General features: G+C 45.2%; 1 protein-coding gene across 2 annotated transcripts in view; it reads right to left on the minus strand.

Annotated features, from left to right (window-relative positions):
• Window positions 1–3,076: 3,076 nt before the first annotated feature.
• nlgn4xa (neuroligin 4 X-linked a) overlaps window positions 3,077–21,532 on the minus strand; it is a gene marked incomplete at its 3' end in the record, with an annotated part of 239,292 nt that continues 220,836 nt past the window's right edge. For both annotated transcript variants that reach the window (XM_084335479.1, XM_084335478.1), the window contains 3 exons: window positions 13,423–14,212; window positions 3,914–4,418; window positions 3,077–3,496 (listed from right to left, as the gene is read on the minus strand). In XM_084335479.1, coding sequence (XP_084191605.1) covers window positions 3,077–3,496; window positions 3,914–4,418; window positions 13,423–14,212 — 1,715 coding nt within the window. The remainder of the gene's footprint in view (window positions 3,497–3,913; window positions 4,419–13,422; window positions 14,213–21,532) is intronic.

Consider the following 21,532-nt stretch of genomic DNA (forward strand, 5'->3'; position numbering starts at 1 on the left):
TACCCCTAGGTCCAAGTTCAATCGTGCCGCCTAACATGTCGTGGCAAGCCCCGGTTCCGCGCAGGAATATGTCGGGCGAAATACGAATGGTACTATTTGTTCATAGCGCATATATATATGGCGCAAGTAAAGTAGAACTTTCCTTTTAGTCCAGTTCTTTACCCTCCAACAGAGTGACAGACGCAAAGCCTCCCCACGACGCACGTGCGGTGTAGTAAGGCCTACTTGGCCCAGAATAGGCATTGAGATATCGTGTAGATTAATAGTTGAATAGTCATAGTTTGGCACTATACCGTCGAGTTGGACGTATTCTATTAAGCTAATAATAGTCTATTTATGTATGGTGCATCGTTCGGTTAGAGTTCTAAAGTTATCAGTACCCCCATTGTTCCTGACGTTATCTGGACGCTTAACCAGGCTGAGCAGACCCCTAGTGGTGCTTGCATCCGAGGAGCTCCGGGCCAAGAGCGACTGGACCTGTATATTGGATTACTCTACCCGGACGACAGCGAGCCTTCCACGGCTTGGATTATGCTTTGTGTGCTTTGATTATTCCATGGATAAAGGCCAACACTGCGGAGTGTTGGAACTACCCCCCGGAGAGGACTCCAGGTGAGACGGCGCTCTACACGTGAGGTCGCCTCACGTCTCTCCGTTGTGGACCGGCAGCTACCGTCCACAGAGGGTCCAGCTGTATTCGTCTGCGGCCCGAGGTTCTGTGGGCACCGTGTCCAAGACTTTGGATTCTCCCAAGACACCGTCGGCCAGATGGGATACCGCCAGCGGCTTCTCTAACCCCCCCCTCCTACTGTCTTACAACCAGCGGGACCCCCCCCCCCCCCCCCCTTAGTGTATCCAGCTCTAATCATCTAAGTACCATCGCTATCGTTTCCTAAATATTCCAGGTTGTATACTTACTCCCTGCGTAACCAGAGATTGGACATTCAATGTTGATTTACCTACGAATACTCATTTGCCATAAAAGTGCATATTTCATATTTCAAATCATAAATGTAATTAAGTGATCGTTGTATACACCTTTTGCTGTATTAAACCTTCGATTTGGTACATTTGTGTGGATTCGTTTCATCAGGTGGGAAAGTGTTCATCATACTTATATCTTGTACTGGGTGGCCAGAAGTTAAAGTACATGAGGTAGTGGTATTAAATATCATATCTAACAATACAGTCAGGGAATTGTACCCCTCAGTTACACATATATAAAACAAACACACTTGCACATACATGTACATAAAACAAACACACTCATGCATATATAAAACAAACACACTCGCGCATAAATTAAACAAACACACTTATGCATATAGAAAACAAACACACTAACATATAACAAACACACTAACACACAAAACAAACACACTAACATATATAAAACAAACACACTCGTGCATATAAAACAGACACAGATACACATACTGTATAAAATACACTCACGCATATATAAAAACATGCATTATATAAAAACACAACATCTAATCCGAATGATGTCCACAATATATTTTTTATCTTTTTTAGAAAATACTGTGATATTTTATTAAAAATGCTGCAGAAAAAGTTTATACATGTGTCCAGCCAGAAATATCATCTCTATCACTTAAGGCAAAACCGCAAACAAATTAAGGACAAACTAAGGAATCTCAAACTCTACATTAAAACCCTTGGTATCTTGACAGATTGAGGGACCAATGGCAAGAATATATATTTTTATAGAATTTACAAATGTAGCTTAATAAATCATTTTCTTTTTTAAAATGTACTTCCTTTTGTTTTAGTTTTTCTGTAATAGGATGCAGAACAAAAAGAAAAAAAAAGTCTGGGTTAATGGTTACTTTAGTTGTACTTTTTATAATAATATCATTATTATTTACACTCATTCACTTGCGTTTTGTAACCCAAAATATCACAAGCCCGGCACAATACTTTACATATTGCTAGCATATGACAATTTGAAATATCTAACATATATTTTCTTTACAAACATATCCAACTAATATTGATACAAAAAACACACTGCCTTTATTTTCTTCTTTTTTCTTTTTTTTTAATACTAAATAATACATTGCTGGTCACATTTGAAGCTCAGGCAGTGTTGAGATTGCAAGACATATAAAAAAAAATAAAAAAAAGCCTACAAATAAAAGTATTAAAAGCATAACAAGATGGTGGAAAGATATGAAAAAAGAACGGTTCCGGTCAGTCCTCATTCTTCTCAAGACGTTGACGTTGAGAGTATGGAGAACTCGCCTGTCCAAGCACTCTTCAGGAGGATGGGATTGTGTTCATATTTTTTTTGTCGGCCGCGGGGGGAAAAAACAACAACACGTAATCAGGGGGGTGGGGCGAATAAATGCCTGATACCGATATATTTACACACCCTTCAACGGAAAAGCACAAGCTTGAAAAAAACTTTCAACTGAAAAGAAAAGCAAAAAAGAACAACAATAGAAGCTCTTTTAATATCTTTTTTTTTGTTCTTGTTGTCATCGTTGACATTTTCACTCACACTATAGACTTTTCTTCTTTTTTTTTCTTTTTCTTTTTTTAAAACAAAGTTTTCATAAATACATTTCGAGGCTCGGGGGGTGGGTGAAATTCTGTGCCCAAGTCAGTAGTAGTAACATGACGATGATGAACGCATCACTGTTAAAACCGTTGTCTGTCAATAGTTGTCGCCGTTTTTAATTAGTTTTTCCTGAATGGCCACAAAAGCCTCTGAAAAGACTTGTCGACAACAATGGAGCCGTTGGTGTTTCGTACTCTAAAGCATATCATCAGTCATCCGCCAACAGGTAGCCTGTTCTCTTTTGGTAAAACTCCCGTCAAAGCCTTCCAACGAAGCTCAGCTCCAGTATTACAGTATTACTATAGTAACATTCACTTTAGACATTTCTCAATAAGAAGTTCATATTTAATTTTCGATATACTCTTCAAGAAGGCATGGTAGCAAAATAACATCTCATTCGCTGAGACTTTTTTGAGGGTCAATACAGTCCACTTATTTCCCCCCCAACTTTCCAAGGGCTAGTCCTCAGCCATGCCCTACGCCCTCTCTACCCTATACCCTGGTGGTGGAGTGTCCGTGGGGCAGGTTGGTACTGTTCTGGCTCCCTCCGAAGGTGTTGAAGTTGTGCAGCGGCTGCATGCCGGCCAGCGAGGTGGGGATCATGGTGATGGTGCTGGGCGTCATCAGGGGTACGTCGTCGGGCGAACGGCGCAGGGTGAGCGTGTAGTCGGGCGGGCAGGTGAGGCGCAGCGTGTCGTGCGACTGCAGGGACTCGCACTCATGGTGATGCTCGTGCTCCAGCAGCTGCTGCTGCTGCTGCTTCATCTGCAGCGACATCAGCTCCTCGCTCTGCAGGTGGGCCACGTCGTTGACGACTGCAGCGGCGGACGCGATGGAGGCGGGCGTGCCGCATGGCGCCGAGTTGCGCTGCGGCGTGGGCACACGGCGGTTGGACTCGTGCCGGCGCTTGTCCTTAGATAGATAGATAGATAGATAGATAGATAGATAGATAGATAGATAGATAGATAGATAGATAGATAGATAGATAGATAGATAGATAGATAGATAGATAGATAGATAGATAGATATTTATTGATAATGAACATATACAAGTATACATATAGAGGCCCACCATTATCAAAAGGATAAAAAACGCAAGAAAGCTTACAGCTTATTTCCATTGCGGATTGCTTCAGATTTCTGTGAGTAATACTGGTGAGTGTATGCCTGGATGTGTGTAGGTGTATGAGAGTAAGAGCCTGTGGGTAAAGTGAGGGTGTGCCCACCACGCATGGGTGAGGAAAACATAGGGAGATAAAATACAGTAAAAAATAAGATACAATAAAATACAACTAATACAAATAAAAAATATACCCCTCAATAAAATACCTTCTTGTAGTAGAGCGCGGCGAAGGCCAGGATGTTGAGGAAGAGGAGGGAGGCGCCCACGGCGATGGTCACACTGAGCTCGGTGGAGTAGTCCCGCTTGGTCTCGATCACCACCGCGGACTCGTCCGTCAGGTCGCCGCTCTTGCGCTGGTCGGTGGTCTGCTTGGTGTTGCCCGGCGGGGCCCCCGGGTGGCGGGTGGTGGACGGCCAGTTGTTCTTCCCCGGGAAGCGCTTGGTGTAGGGGAAGGGGGTGGTGTCCTGTGGCGGGATCTTGGTGGTGGTGGACACGTACTGGAACAACTCGTTGATGTTGTGGAGGTGAGGCACCAGCTCCAGCCAGAAGGCCACCTTGGTGGCGCGGTAGTGGTCTCGCACACGGGGCTTCAGGCCGATGTGCAGGTACAGCTGGTCCTTGGGGTTGTACTTGGTCCAAGCCACCTCCTCGAAACGATTGGGCTTGGTGTGGATGAACTTTGTGTCCTGTGGAACTGGCTGGTTTGGGTCTCTGAAAATGCAAGAGAACAAAAAAAATATAAATACATTGGTGTTGATCAGTCAAACAAGTCGACCCAAGCCAACAAAAAATATATTCAATATATGTTTTCTGATGCATTTAGAAAGGATACTAAAGTTGTGTTCAATTGAAACCACTTCAGTTGGGCTAGTGTGTTTAACGCTGTACTTAAGAGGTGCTTAAATAATTCTAACATTTATTTTTGGTTACTTTAAATAGTACACTTTTAATAGTTAACTAAAACTACATTGCAAGTATACTCTCGGAAATGTACATATGGAAATGCCCTATATTTATGCCCCCCCCCCCCCCTCCCCCATGCTGCTATGACACCCGAATTTCCCCAAGAGGATCAGTAAGGGAATATCTTATCTTATCTTAATATATACTTTCAGTATGGAATAATATGCAAATTACAATATGCAAGTCTACATGCTGGTGTTGAAAAAGTGTAATATGCTTTACTCTGAAAGCATGATCATGATTATAGACTTGTGGGAAATACAGAAAGTTATAATACATGTTAGATCACAAAATCTTTTCTTCATCTTCATCATGACACATTGTGACGGGAAATGTAGTTCCTTTTGTGTGAGTTTTAAATGTAGTTCCTTTGTGTGAGTTATCAAATGAAGCCTTTCATTCGACTCATCTGAACGTGGAACCAAAGCGATAATGTAACTGCCCATTAGATTCACTTAGCAACTCATTTGTGGCAAATCCAGAGAAGCCATTATTCACTCCCCCTGTTCCTGGCTAATGTGTTCTGAAGTCACTCAGAGATTTGAATGCACAAGCCGACAAAAAGAAAATGCCCCAACATCCTCTGAATTACAGATGACACGTGTTCCTCGAGTCCCATTGTCTTGCTTTTCTGAATATTCTGCGTTGCCCTTTTTTTTTTGACTGGTGACCTGGTGATCAATATTTTTATTACTGTACGTTTGGAGATGGAGATGGACATGTTTAGTGTGTGTGTGTGTGTGTGTGCATGCGTGCGTGCGTGCGTGCGTGCGTGCGTGCATGCGTGCGTGTGTGTGTGAGGGGGGGGTTACAACAACCTTGGAGCAGACACTGTGGAGGGGAGAGGGGATGGGAGGAGAAGAGTGGAGAGGAGATGATAAAGTGCAGAGGAAATGAGATGGGAGGAGATGGGAGGAGAAGAGAGAGGAGAAGGGGATGAGATGGGAGGAGAGGAGTAGAGAGGGGGGAGTGGAGAGGAGAGGAGTGGGGAGGGGAGGAGAAGAGCGAGAGGAGAAGGGGATGAGATGGGAGGAAAGGAGAGGAGTGGGGAGGGGAGGAGTGGAGAGGGAAGGAGAAGAGAGAGAGGAGGAGAGGATGATATGGGAGGAGTTTGTTTAACAATAGGTTATGACTATAACCAAGTTCTGTTAATTAGGGGGGACGCTTGGCATCACTCATGCACTCCCTCGCGTACGTGCACGCGCACTGAATAAATTCCACAAATGTACCTTTAATACCAGTATTAGTCTGACCACACCCCTCATCAGCTTACCTTCATAAGCAGGTGTGTGGTCACCTGCTCTCCTCCTACCCAAGCTTTCACCACAAGGTGAGGTCAAGGGCTGCAGCGGCGTCGGATGCCAAGCGTCACCCCTAATTAACAGAACTTGGTTATAGTCATAACCTATCGTTCTGTATCATTAAGGGGTTCCGCTTGGCATCACTCATGCACAAAGGGAGGCCAAGCGGAGCCACTGGCCGACAAATACACCCCGCTGAAGGCCCCCCACAACCAACAGAACAGGGAGGGCCGAGCCCCCCCGACCCCCCCTAATGGAGGGCACCCCCCCTATTAGAGGTTTACCGGGAGGGCGACGGACCCGACCGTGCGAAGAGGCACTCAAGCAACTCAACGCACAGGGTGAGCAGACCGTGGCTTGACCCCACGACTACACACACGCACAACCCGCATGCCACCCGGGAACGAACGGAGGAAACAACCTCGTTACTGCCCCCAGAATCACGGGGTCAAGGGCAAACCCAACCCCGTGGCAAGGCCGTAGCAGCGGAGCGCGAAGGAAGACCCAGACCCACCAAAGGGACTGGACCCCCTGGAACGGGGGCCCGGAGAAGTCCATGATGCCAGCATCAAGACCCCACCAGGTGGGCACGCAGTGCCCCGCCCCCCACATCGCCAGCGTATTCGGACAAAGGCCCCTCAGCCGAGCAGGCCCCGTCCTCCCCGATAGTACACTGCCTGGCACACTGACCCTGCAACAGGCAGTCAGCATGGCCGTAAGCACACAAAAAGGTTAACCAACGGAAGCAGGCCTACTCTCCGCAGAATACATTATGACCCAAACTTTTTCTTTACAACAGATATGAGAGAAGAAAAAATTAAGCACAATGTAGACTTGTCACAACTATTTTCAACTAATCAACACGTCAAGTGGGGTACTACCGAGGCACTTCCTTGTGGTGAAAGCGAGAAGGAGGAGAGCAGGTGACCACACACCTGCTTATGAAGGTAAGCTGATGAGGGGTGTGGTCAGACTAATACTGGTATTAAAGGTACATTTGTGGAATTTATTCAGTGCGCGTGCACGTACGCGAGGGAGTGCATGAGTGATGCCAAGCGGAACCCCTTAATGATACAGAACCTTTATTTACCCAGGGTAGGTTCGCTGAGCACAGATGCTCTTTTTCAGCTACGCCCTGCTTCACATTCACACAGTTCCATTCATACCTGGGAGCTGCCCAGTACAACCACATGGGAGGAGTTGGAGAGGACAAGAGAGAGAAGAGGAGAGGGGAGGAGAGGAGAAGTGTGTGTGTGTGTGTGTGTGTGTGTGTGTGTGTGTGTGTGTGTGTGTGTGTGTGTGTGTGTGTGTGTGTGTGTGTGTGTGTGTGTGTGTGTGTGTGTGTGTGTGTGTGTGTGTGTGCGTGTGCGTGTGTGTGTGTGTGTGTGTATATGTGTGTCCATCAGGTACACAGCAGCATTGCTCTGGTAGGACTGGACTGGTTAATAATAATTGTCACACAAAGTAATCATGTACCAACTGTGAGGATCAGTTACCATTATATCATTGCTTTGATATCTAAAAACATAGATGGCATCTGGTCTGTTCCAGCTGCAACGTTATTATGGTATGATTACATAAGGCACTGCCACACACACACACACACACACACACACACACACACACACACACACACACACACACACACACACACACACACACACACACACACACACACACACACACACACACACACACACACACACACACACACACACACACACACACACACACACACACACACACACACACACACACACACACACACACATACATGCCACATTAGCATGATCAAATCTTAACTATAAAGGAGGGAATCTCTGTGTTCTGTGTGTCTGTCTGCGTTGGTATGTCTGTCCTCGCTGTCCCTCAAGAACCGTTCATCTGATCAATGTCACACTCGTCATTGGAGGTTTATCGCTCAGAACCCAAGGGAGGCAATGAGTGTGAAGTCGATCCTGATGAACGGATCCTGAGAACTCTGCAAGCGGCCGTGTACCGTGGTGGAACTTTGCAAGCGGCCATTCAACGTTTCTTGAGAGCACTGCAAGCTGCACTTACAGCACTGCACTAGTCTATACAATTTTGAAAAGAAATTCATTCAGAATATTTCAATATTAGGGTGGTCGGGTGGCGTAGCGGAGATTGCGCTCGTCACCAATGCAAGAGGCTGCGGTCTCGACTCCCGTAGTCAGCATTGCCCTGCGGCTTGGGCCGGTCGTCATACTAACTAGTTTGGCTGGGTTAGGGGGAGGGAAGTTGTGGGTGGTAATCTGGCGTTGTGGACAGCGACGCCTACAGGTCAGGTCTGGGTGCCTGCTCAGCGAACGGCAGGAAATGGTGAAGGCAGCGTGACCTCCCACGCGTTACGCTTCACCAATGAGAGTCCTCGCTGCCAGGTGAAAAAAGAGCCACTGGCTGTCTCCACATGTGACGGAGGAAGCATGTGGTGGACTTCAGGGTTCCCTTGTACCGACCAGTAGGAGGAACATGCGCACAACAACCAGGTAGGGGAGGGGGGGAATTGGCATAACGACAAAATTGGGATGGGGTGAAAAATAGAAAATCGGGTGGAGAAAAAGAGGATACAAAAAAAATTCAATATTACAGCAAAGCCTGTGCAATTAACCTCCCATTACCCACCGCTCTAGTCTCGTTAAAACCCTCAGGCTCCTGCCAGGGTTTAGGCTGTGAACTTCCATGCAGACGTCACAGCTGACATGTGGCTGACTTTCATCTCCCCAGAAACATATGTTGGAACAATATGTTGCTGCTTCGCCACCAACACCCGCCTCAAAAGAGGAGCGCTCGAGGTCTCTCCCATGCTTATTGAACCTGCTAAATACACGCCCCGGCTAGCATATGCCCTACGCCGCGCTCGCAATCTGTTGTCCCAATAACGACGCCGGTGGTAAGACGCCATCGGAGAACGGCTGTGTTGAGCTTCTGACTGTGTGACGTCTCTCTTCCAGCCTGACAGGTGTGTGGAAATCGAATATTCACAGTTGTTGCGAGCGTGCCAGCTGAGCGCGGTGTTTTCGCCAGAGGGGCTGCTGGCTCGCGTACATGTTTTTCGTTTTGCCGGGATGATCTGAACAGATTCAGTGTTTTTTTTTCTCGCGCCGAATCTGACACCGAGGGGAGGTTTACGTCTGTCTGAACAGTTTCGCTTACAGACCTCTTTGTTTCCATATCCACGTGCAATTCAGAGTATAGAATCCATACAGTCCATACGATACTGTATTCGTTTAGATTAAAATGTATTATACATCATACAGCACGAGTACAGTACCATGAAAATAAGTTGGCATCTAACCAGAGTATATATAAATGAGTACTACAGAGTAATAATGCTAATCTGATGTATATATAGTGTTACATGTACACGATGTGGAGGTTGGTAGTAAGCCATACTGGCCAGTGGTATAACTAGTAAGAGTAGGTAAGAGATATATACAGCTACAGTATAGTATGTACAGGTATGTAAACAAGACTATAATGCAGGGGTATCAGATGTGGATAAATATTAAATATATATATATATATATATATATATATATATATATATATATATATATATATATATATATATATATATATATATATATATATATATATACAGTAAATATAAATATATATGCTATATACAGTATTATTGTGCCTGGCTATCATACAGAGTTATATGGGTAGGCTATAGTTTGAGGTAGGTAGTTGTGATTACAGTGTGAGGCAGTTGTAGACAGTGAAGGCAGTATATGGGTATAACTTGAGTTTATGGCAGTACAAACGCACACACGTGCACACGCACACACACAGACACACACAGACACAAGGGAAGACTCATGTACTACAATAATAATAATAATAATACATCTATTTTATACAGCGCTTTTCCAGGTGCTCAAAGACGCTTACAAGTATCCTCCTCATTGGTCAGAAAGGTGTGCCATGTGATTCACATTGGACGTGGCAGCAAAGAGAGAAGGAGAGGTCGTTGAGGAGTTTACTTTCAGTCTTTTTATTCAAAGCACACTGGGAGGAGGGGGGGAGCGGGGACCGCAGAAAAGTAACCTTCCCAAAAATGTCGATAAGGCATCCCACAATCCCCCCGCCTGATATGCCTCAACTGGGTGGGAGCCAACACCACGGTGAAGCAGATGGAGACTCTATTTATTCACCTAAAGTGAATTTTCAGTATGACTGGGTCGCAAACACCCTGATACCTAATCTGGAGGCGTGCGAGACACGGGAACGTGATCCAAATATTAACTCCCACCCCCCACCGCCCTTTCATCAAATCCACAACCCGCAGGGGAAACTGGGATTTTGTTCTTTAGTAACCTACGCTCAATTTCTTGAAGTCATTAAGTCTGTCATTGAAAGAACAACCACTTGTTTTTGCCTGCTCTGGTTTGAGGTACTCTTGAGGTCTTTTGCATAGGAACTACTATGGACTAACTAGGATTAAAACGGCGTTCAAACAGGGTTTTAACAAGAATCCTATAGTTCTGATGTGAGGAAGACATGACATAAAACCTATCAACGTGATCTGTGTCTTGAGCCCCACAAGAACACGTTTCTTCAACTTCCCTGAAGTTGGAAAGAGTCGGCAGTTCACTAGAGTTTCGTATGACTCACGTTCAATCCATTCACAGACTCCCACCTACACCACATATCTCCGCACGACGAGACTGTCAGGAGCAGCTCAGGGTCCGGTGTCTCCACACGTCGCCGGGAGGAGCTGGGATCTAATTCAGGATTACCAGACGTCCACTCTACCTCCCGGACCACTGTCAACCCTGATGTTGGTACGCTGTATGTCCGATTATCACAACAGAACAATGTGATTCAGATTTTTTTTTAATTGTGAAATGCCCCTTTTGATGTGGTTATAAAATGAATAGTAAGGGGTGCGGCTGGGTAGCACAGCGGACTAAGCGCATGCCTACCACCGCAGAGATACTGGTATCGAATCCAGCTGTCAGCGGTACCTCCGGCTTGGTCGGTCGTCCTAACCAATTGGCAGTGTTAGCGGGTGGGAAGCCGCTGGGGTGTGTATCCTGGTCGTTGTAAACAGCGACTCCTACAGGTCGGTCAGAGCGCCTGCTCAGCGAGCAAGGGAACTTGGGGAAGTAGTGTGAGCCTCCCACGCGTTATGCTCCCCCAGTGAGAGTCCTCGCTGTCAGGTGAAAAGAAGCGGCTGGCTGACTCCACATGTATCGGAGGGGACATGTGATAGTATCTATCAACCCTCCCTAGACCGGCAAGTGGGGGGCAAATGCACGCAACAACCAGGAAGGGAAGGAAGGGAATTGGCATAACGACTAAATTGGGATGGGAGAAAAATACAGAAAAAAGGGGGAGAAAAAGTACATCATCTTTTTTTATTAATAGTAAGGGATAACATTTCAGCAAGTAACCTGATGAAGGCATGTTGCCGTAGATTATTATTCAATTATATGAATAAAGAACATTAGTTCTAGTTATATGAATAAAGAATGTTAATTTTAATTGTATGAATAAAGAACATTAGTTTTTTTCGGCCTCCAAAGATGCTAAGTTGTTTGTTGAAAGACGAAGCCGCGACAGATCTTTTGCCTCTCTCTGTCATAAAACGAACAGAAGCGAAGACAAACCACAGAGTGATGAGGTGGGGGAGGAGCCTACCCTGCCTTAATGCACAGATACAAAGACAAAGCACAGAGTGGTGAGGTGGGAGGAGCCTACTGTACCCTGTATTAGTTAACAGAAACAAAGACAAAGCACAGAGTGGTGAGGTGGGAGGAGACTACTGTACCCTGTATTAGTGAACAGAAACAAAGACAAAGCACAGAGTGGTGAGGTGGGAGGAGCCTACTGTACTCATTCAACGCCAGTCACGATGATAGTCGGGTTAACTCGCCATCGCTTGAGTGCCAATCACGAGTATAGTCGGGTTTTAATCGTTATTTATTTTGTTAGCGATATCCATTCATTTTCATCCATCCAGCCTGATGTTATCATTGGGAATGGGTCTGAGCTCGCAAAAGGGCAAATACCGCCCCCTACGCCTTCCGGCTGGTATTGCACTCCACTGGGAATGGTATAGTTATTTTTCTGGGACGATCCAAGCCGCGCAGGCGTGGTTTAAATAATCAGGTGAGGTAACCTGATTTCAACGATATATCTGCGAGGCTGCCCCCCCCCTTTTGCATTACATCAGATACAAGGTAAGAACATTATATATAAATTTGATCGTTGATCTGATATGCTACCCCGATCGACGCTGTATCTGTGTGTGTATGTGTGGCTGTTTTCCGTTGGATGCAGGAGGTGGGGGGGGGGGGGGGGGAGCGCCGTGCTACGAGGGCCATTTCATGTATGCACGAGGAAGGACAATAATGATGATCTAGCGTTGATTTCAGGAAGATTCTATAATCAGCCGAAAAATTACAACGTGTTTTGTGTATTCCACTAAAGGGCTATTATCGCGTCTTTCTCTGGAATTACTAGAAATCACCAAATTCAATTATTCAAAGCGGTATAAAACGGAAATGTACAGATGAAAAAACAATCCGTTTTGTACATGTTGACTGCAAGCATCTCACTGATAATCGACGAGTGTATTAGACCAATAGCCATAATTTAAGATATATTTTAAGCACTCGCAAATCTCCCAGTCCTCCTCACTGGTATCACCTCCCGCTCCCTCCATAAACTGCAAATGGTCCAAAATTCAGCCGCCCGCCTCCTCACTAACACCCGGTCCCGCGAACACATCACTCCTGTCCTCCACTCCCTCCACTGGCTCCCGATCAAACACTGCATTAACTTTAAAACACTACTCCTCACCTTCAAAGCCCTCCACAGCCTGGCCCCCCCCTACCTGACTGATCTCCTTCTCCCCTACCGCCCCACCCGTTCCCTCCGGTCCTCCTCCACTGCCTCCCTCACTGTCCCGACATCCAAGCTTAAAAACTTCGGAGATCGGGCCTTCTCTCGCACTGCACCCCGACTCTGGAACTCCCTCCCCCAGTCCATCAGAGACTCCCCTACACTCTCCACCTTCAAAGCCCACCTCAAAACCCACCTGTTCTCCCTTGCCTTCAACCCCCCCCACCCCTAAACCCCCCCCTCCCCTCCAACCTGATTGATATGTCTCCAGTCTTTTTTTTGTGCCATCAGGCTGTCTCCCCCGTTCCCCCCATGGTCTCATGTTCCTTTTGTTTTTGTTTCCTTGTTGTTTTGTTTTTGTTTCTTTGCTTTCGTTTCTTTGTTTGTACCCCTGCTCCCGACTACTGTCAGCGACTTCGGGTTATTGAGAAGCGCTATATAAATTAAATGAATTATTATTATTAAAGTGGTGGCGCTCTAGCGCCCTCTCGCGCACTTAAGCGTGGCGGTCAATGAGTTAATGAACAGATACAAAGACAAAGCACAGAGTGGTGAGGTGGGGGAGGAGCCTACTGTACCCTGTCTTAGCGAAGTTGGTCCAGTAGGTCATGATGACGGCGCTCAGCATCACGTCGTTCTTGGAGAAGTTGCAGTTGAAGAGGTCCGTGGGGCCGATCATGGGTATGCCGAATACGTACGGCACCTCGTCCCCGTGCGCTGAGTCGGCCCAGCTGGGCTTCATGTCGCTCTGGCAGTGGTGGTAGAATGCGTAGAAGTAGGTCGGCGAGCCGTACTGGGCGTGCAGGTCGGCCGTGGCCACCGCCGGCGCCACCCACTGGTGGTCGATGAACAGTGCCACCAGGGTCTTGCGGCGCGTCTCCGGGTTCTCCCGGTCGGCCCAGTCCGTGTACATGAACTTGATGGTCTCGCGCAGCGTGTCCTTGCCCTCCGGGTAGCCGTACAGATGGTCCACGAAGTCGGACACGGCGAAGTCGAAGTCGTTGGCCGACACGCCGTCCTCGCTGTCCACGATGCCGTCCACAAACTTGAAGCCCTCGCCCTGGTTGACGCCCAGCATGATGTCGTAGTTGAGGAACTCGCCCTGCTCCATGAGGATCTGCGGGTCGTCCGGGATGACGTCGCCGTCGATCACGGGGCCGAAGGCGATGTGGTACTTGGCGGGCGTGATGTACTGCTCGATCAGCTCCTTGTAGTTCTTGTTCTGCAGGCACTCCACCAGGTCGATGGTGTCCAGCATGTTGCAGCCCACCTTCTCGGCCAACGCGCGCGTGTACTTGGCGGGCTGGTAGTTGACCGCCCAGCTGGACAGAGCCGTGCCGCTCTGTATGATGGCCTTCTGGAAAAGATCTGTAGAGAGAGAGAGAGAGAAGAGCTGGCATCATTAACACGCACACACACATATTAGGGCTGACCCCTATAAGTCGATTAGTCGACTAATCGGTCGAAAGGAGCCGTAGTCGACTGGCCAACCTCTTAGTCGAATATATATAAAAAAAAATATATATATATATATATATATATTTTTTTTGTATCATTCTTTCCAAAAGAAAAGAGGCCTAGAAGCGTGGCTAACGCTAATGGCACGCATACCAGAGGCTAACTGCCTATGAAAACAGGCACAGAGGAACTGAAAGAGGATTTCACCCATCTAATGAACACACTAGACTAGACAAATATCAAGATGTAGCCATCAGTGGACCAATTGCATGCTTTTGCAGAGGACAAGAAGCCTTCAGTCGACTCCTTCAGACATTAAGCACCCCCCACAGCCCAAATGGAATGATACAAAAAATTTAATATTTAATTTAAAAATATTAAAAAAAAGGAAATTTAATTTTTTTTTACCAATAGTCGACTAACGGCAAATTTTGGCCAATCATAGTCGACCATCCAAATCCTTAGTCAGCGACAGCCCTAACATATATACACACAATCTAATCTATATGGAATAATCTTTTTTTCTGGTTTTCTGACAATCCATATTTTTTTATCATTATTAAAGGTGCTATAGACAGAATTCACTAGATGTTGCACTAGAGCTCCAGTATGTCATTTATCCAATCAGGTGCATTCCACATGGGGACGCAACATGTAAACAACAACATTCATTTTGGACCCGCATATCTTTAAAATGATAAATTCATTCATCAATATTTTCTTTTGGGGGGGAGGCAATGCTTTTAGTCTGCACCTTTCTAAAAGCTCTGCGGATGTATTTTCTTTTAATGATCACTATTGCTATTAGAAATGCATCTATAGCACCTTCAACTTAAGGACATGTCTTCCACCAGGCAGCACTTCCTCATCCCAGTGAGGAAGAACATTCAGAGATGTAGTTCAGCATCACGTCTTCCCTTAAACCTGTCCCTCATGACCGAGAATGAAAATAAAATCTGTTCTTTGTTTAGGGAGCCGACACCTCGGGCGAATTCTACTGTGAGCGAAATACTGGGAGCGGAGCTTTGCGATCCGCCGCCACTCGGCAAATAGGCCACAATGCACTGGGAACACAGGCGTATGTGCCCCCCCCCTCGCCCCATCTTCTCTGTTCCTTCCACGAGTGCTATTTATACCCTCACAAACACACAGCGCGGTGACTCAACCAGGGCGACTTGAAGAGTGTGTTCTGAGCGCACAGCAGACATTTCCCGCAAGGCCTAGTTAGCGACAGCGGAGGTTTTACTCCTCGTGACAGCTATCAGTTGAACCCCCTGAGTCACGTGTTCAAGTAAAATACTACACAGACGGTGTTTGTCTCTGTCTGCCGGGGCGACGTCTGGCCGCAGAACCGCTGGAACGGAATGAAGACGAGGGTCTAGTGAGACGTCGTGGGCAGTTACAGAGGTTCCACTTTCACAGACGTTGATCTAAGCCTTCTAAGGCGTTGATGAATGATCACAGTTATCACTGTGTCATAGCAACAGTTAAAAATGACAAATTCCCAAAGTCTAAGCCATGACTTCCTCTTAAAGGGGAGATATTTGAGTCATTTTCAACAAGTTAATAAAGGTCTTTGAGGTCCTACCTTAACATGTCACCATGTTGTACACGCACATTTATCAAGATAATACACACACGTTGGTAACTATGGAGATTGTGGCTGCAATTCTGAATGGCTCGTTTCAAGAGGGAGGGTTCTGGCAGCTGAACCACAGATAAGGCACAATGTACATATCTAACATTTGCTCAGCCTTTTTTCATGATCTTGCTCACTTTGAACAGAATAGAATTTCTCTCATTGTTGAAGCAGAGCTGGCCTGAAAGTTTGTTGTTGTTTATTGTCGATAAACATGATCCCTTCCCAGAAATGTAGAGTGAAAGGGCAAAGCGATCCCTGGTTTCCCTCTGAGATGAGGAGGCTTTCTTAAAGGAATGGATATTGGACTGAAGGCTCAGGTTTAGACAGCTCTGAAATAAGCGCACTACCACACTACCAAATGGTTAACCCTTTCACTGCGACAATACATAAGGTTAACCCGTTCACTGCCACACAACAAAGAGTTAAGCCTTTCACTACCACACTACAGATGGTTAACTGTCTGTAGCGTGGTAGTGAAAGGTTACCATCTGTAGTGTGGTAGTGAAAGGTTAACCGTCTGTAGTGTGGTAGTGAAAGGTTAACCTTCTGTACTGTGGTAGTAAAAGGGTTAACTGATTGTCTATTTAACTTCATGCCTGTATCCGTCTTGAATGTCAGAATCACAATCACTTTTATTTGCCAATTGAATCATAATGGACCCACAGGGATTTGACTTGACATATCAGTGTGACATGTTATACCTCACAATACCAAAAAAGACAGAAGAAGACATACGAACAAAACAAATAAAACACACATATATACAGTATGGGCCAATTATTGGATTGTTCATATGAAAAGATAACATAGCCAGTCTGCTGTTAAAAAATACATGCCCAAGTGCATTGTCACGTAAAACAGTTTTGAAGCAATAAATAGAGTCATGTACAGACGTTAAACACTGTCATAATAAAATGTATGGTCAGTAAAAAAAAATTAATTACATTTAAAAAAGTAGTCATAACAAGGTTAATGTTATAATAAATGGTTTCTGATAGATGAACCATAGGGTCTGATAGAGGAACCATAGAGTCTGATAGATGAACCATAGAGTCTGATAGAGGAACCATAGCGTCTGATAGAATAACCATAGAGCCTGATAGAGGAACAATATAGTCTGATAGATGAACCATAGAGTCTGATAGATGAACCATAAAGTATGTCAAAGAATAGAATAGAATAGAATAGAAATACTTTTATTTTCCAGAGGGAAATTTGACACTGCAAATGGCTCAACATTTAAACATTTAAACATTTAGACAGAACATGTCACGAATAAGAATAACAAAACAAATCAAATCAAATTGCTTAAGATAAGAGTAGAATAAAATAGAATAAAAAATGGAATAAAATATACAGTAAATAAATACAGTACAAATATACTGAGGTCTACAGTAGGTGTAATATTGCACAGTGCTGTTTCAAAACTAAGAGTCCAGGAAGATGGTAACTGTCACTCTGTGCTCAGTGATGCAGTGAGGCACAGTGTTGCATTGTATAGTCCAACCACGCTACTGGCCTTCCTGACCAGCTTATCCAGCCTGTTTGTGTCCCCTGCTCTCAGTCCGCTGCCCCAGCAGGTCACAGCGTACAAGAAGGCGCCCGCCACCACAGACTCATAGAACATCCTCAACATCCTTGTACAGACATTGAAGGATCTCAGCCTTTCCGAGGCACAGAAAAGGAACCATAGAGTCTGATAGAGGAACCATAGAATCTGATAGATGAACCATATAGTCTTATAGGTGAACCATAGAGTCTGATAGAGGAACCATAGAGTCTGATAGATGAACCATAGAGTCTGATAGACGAGTCAATGGAGTCTGATAGAGGAACCACAGAGTCTGATAGAGGAACCATAGAGTCTGATAGAGGAACCATAGAGTCTGATAGAGGAGTCCATGGAGCGTTAAAGCTACTGGACACTAAGGAAGCAGCAGGCCCTGACAAGCTTCATCCTTACTTTCGCTAATTATTTCTGCGGAGTCTTTATCATTCATTTTTTATCGTAGTCTTATCAGCAACGAGATCGCAAAAGTCTGGAAACCAGCCTTTGTTCTTCCTCTGTGAACACCCTCTAATGTAAATAATTATAGGCCGATCTCCAAACCGTGTATTTTGGGAAAGGTATTTGAAAAGCTTCAAAAAACAACATCCAGAGATGTATGTTAGTGCTCGCCCAAAAGGACAAGGACAGGGACAGTAATTCAGAAAAACTGAACATGCTAGGAAAACATGTTTCAGCCTAGGCGGCCTTCATCAGAGCATTTAAAAAGCGTGTCAGCAATCAACTCAAGTACTTTTTTTTAGATTCTAAAGATTGTATGGAACAGCATACCCCTCCTGCACTACAGGGGAACACATTCCAGGGTTCCATTCAACCACACTAAACAAGGTGCATTTTGTGGGAAAGATATCATTAAAAGCCTGTACTGGTCCTAGATGAGTTTAAACTGAGCTCTATACTGTAAGAACTGCAAGATGCTCTGTCTGAGATGGCAAGATGGCTTGTACAGACAGGAGCTTGACCCCATTGACTTTGCATTGGTTTGTGGCTAACTATCCGGAGCTGGTATGAGGAACATCATGGAGTGTATAAAATCAATAACAATAAGGCAACAAGATGAGGGTAGACAAAAGCAAGGATAACAGACCAATTATACAAGTTAAATGGGGTAACTCTATGTCAGCTTGTTTTAATGTGGGTAACGGAGTAAGACAGGGTGGGATTCTGTCTCCCTTCCTGTTCAATGTGTATATGGATGATCTCTCCACAAAACTTAAAGAATGTAAGACTGGATGCATGGTGGGGGAGTCTTCAATTAATCACCTGATTTATGCTGATAATTTAGTCATACTGTCCCCCTATAGTGCTGGTTTACAGCAATTGTTTAAAGTCTGCTCTGTGTATGGTATACATACAACATGATATCAAATTCAACCCTAACAAGAGTGTAGTTATGATTGTAAAAACTAAGGAGGACCAGAAGCAAAAGTGTCCCTCCTTCGTGTTATCTGACTGCGTTCTAGATGTGGTGCAATATTTGGTTCACAATATCACTGATGACATGTGTGATGATGTTGATGTGCAGCGCTAGTGCTGCAAACTGTATGCACAGGCCAATATCCTGGCACAGAAATGTTATATGTGTACTGATAATGTGAAAATAAGCCTGTTCAGAGCCTATTGTACTGCCCACCTCTGGTGTAATTATAGCACAGCAAATACAAATAAACTGCAGGTAGCATAAATTATGCATTTAGGGTCCTCCTTAAGCTCCCAAGATGGACTAGTGCAAGCTATATGTTTGTGACAAAAAAATTCCCCACCTTCCATGCTCCACCTTCTCAAAGTCTTCATGATCATCATCATCATCATCATCATCATCATCATCATCATCATCATCATCATCATCATCATCCATCATCATCCATCATCATCATCATCATCATCATCATCATCATCATCATCATCATCATACATTTTTATTTTTTTTGAACTTTCTTTTATTTTGTGTCATAATGAACATCACATTGCATTAATCATACAGTATAATATACTTGATTCAGCATAATCAAAATAAGCTGTATAATCCGAGTACGCCTCATAAACAACCCAGGGGGGGGGGATTTTTACATTTTTTGAAGGACATACAGTAGGATAAGAAACGAAAAAATAAATAGAAAAATAAATTTAGCAAAAGGAAAAAAACTAATTTAACAAAAAAAGAAAAGAAAAAAGAGAGGGAGTCAGGAGGGTCAGACTCATGCTAGTGTATCTCCAGGTACAAGGTTACAGGTGATCATCAATACATCATCAATAACTTGATTGACAAAGGTTGGATCAAGGCCTTGGGTTTCCTGAAAGGCACTATAGAAATTTGATTTATTATTATTATTATTATTATTAAACAGGGAGGGGGGAATCTTAAGCTTTAACCCTTTCACTGCCACACTACAGAAGGTTAACCCTTTACTATCACACTACCGACGGTAACCAACCTGCTCATCAGGTTAAGTGTCTCGCTCAAGGACACTTCAACATGCTTCAACTTGCACACACCATCATCCCTGTACCCAAAAAATCTACGCCCGCTTGCCTCAACGACTACCGCCCTGTAGCCCTCACCTCCATAGCCATGAAGTGCTTTGAGAAGCTAGTGAAGGGCTACATCTGTTCCTCCCTCCCCATCAACCTGGACCCTCTGCAATTTGCATATCGCCCCAACAGGTCCACGGAGGACGCCATAGCCCATGTGCTGCACACAGCAGCATCACATCTGGACAAGAGGCAGGGGAACTATGTGAGAATGCTGTTCATCGACTACAGCTCAGCATTCAATACCATAGTCCCCTCCAAACTCATAGCCAAGCTCAGGGACCTGGGCTTGAACTATGACCTGTGCCAGTGGGTCCTGGACTTCCTGACGGGCAGACCCCAGGTGGTAAGAGCCGGCAACTGCACCTCCTCATCCATCACGCTCAACATAGGGGCCCCCCAGGGCTGTGTTCTGAGCCCCCTCCTCTACTCCCTGTACACACATGACTGCGTAGCACAGCGGAACAACAACACCATCATCAAATTTGCTGATGACACAGTAGTGGTGGGCCTGATCTCTGCCAACGACGAAAGGGCCTACCTGGAAGAGGTAGAGAACCTGTCACAGTGGTGTCAGGAGAACTGCCTCTCCCTGAACGTCAGCAAAACAAAAGAGATGATTGTGGACTTCAGGAGGTCGGGGGTCAAGGACTACAGCCCCCTCAGCATCGACGGGGCACCAGTTGAGAGAGTGAACAGTTTCAAGTACCTCGGAGCCCACATATCCGAGGACTTGACATGGACCACACACATTGACAGTGTTGTGAAGAAGGCACGACAACGCCTCTACTTCCTCAGGCGCCTAAGGAAGTTCCAAGTCAGTCAGAAGATCCTTAGGAACTTCTACTCATGTACAATAGAGAGCATCCTGACCGGCAACATCACCTCCTGGTTTGGGAATAGCACTGCACAAGACCGTAGCAGACTACAAAGAGTGACACGCTCAGCCGAACGCACAATTAGAGGGGGGCTTCCCACCCTCCAGAACATTTACAACAAGCGGTGCAAGGGGAAGGCTAAGAGAATTATTAAGGACTCGAGCCACCCGAACAACTGCCTCTTTGAACTGCTGCCGTCAGGCAAGCGATACCGGAGTCTTATGGCGAGGACAGAAAGACTCAGAAGGAGCTTCTATCCCCAGGCCATCAGGCTGCTAAACGAACAATAATCGCTAAACGAACAATAATCACTATGCAACAACCATCAAATGCACACAGCACACACACCCACACGCACACACTCACTCAAACAACAACACACTGCAGCACCCACTCTCCACACTTTAGATCACACAAACACACTTACACTTTATATTTATTGATAAAGGATTTGCACTACAACTCGTACACCTACTGTGAATTGTACCTAAACTGCACCTCGTCCATTTATGCCTTGCACTATATAGTATTGTATATTAGTACACTGCACAGTATTGTATATTGTATGGTAACTACGTCTACGAACATTGTACATATGTCTAAACTGAACA

Source organism: Notolepis coatsorum, assembly GCF_963971535.1.
Source record: "Notolepis coatsorum genome assembly, chromosome: 1".
Lineage (NCBI taxonomy): Eukaryota > Metazoa > Chordata > Actinopteri > Aulopiformes > Paralepididae > Notolepis > Notolepis coatsorum.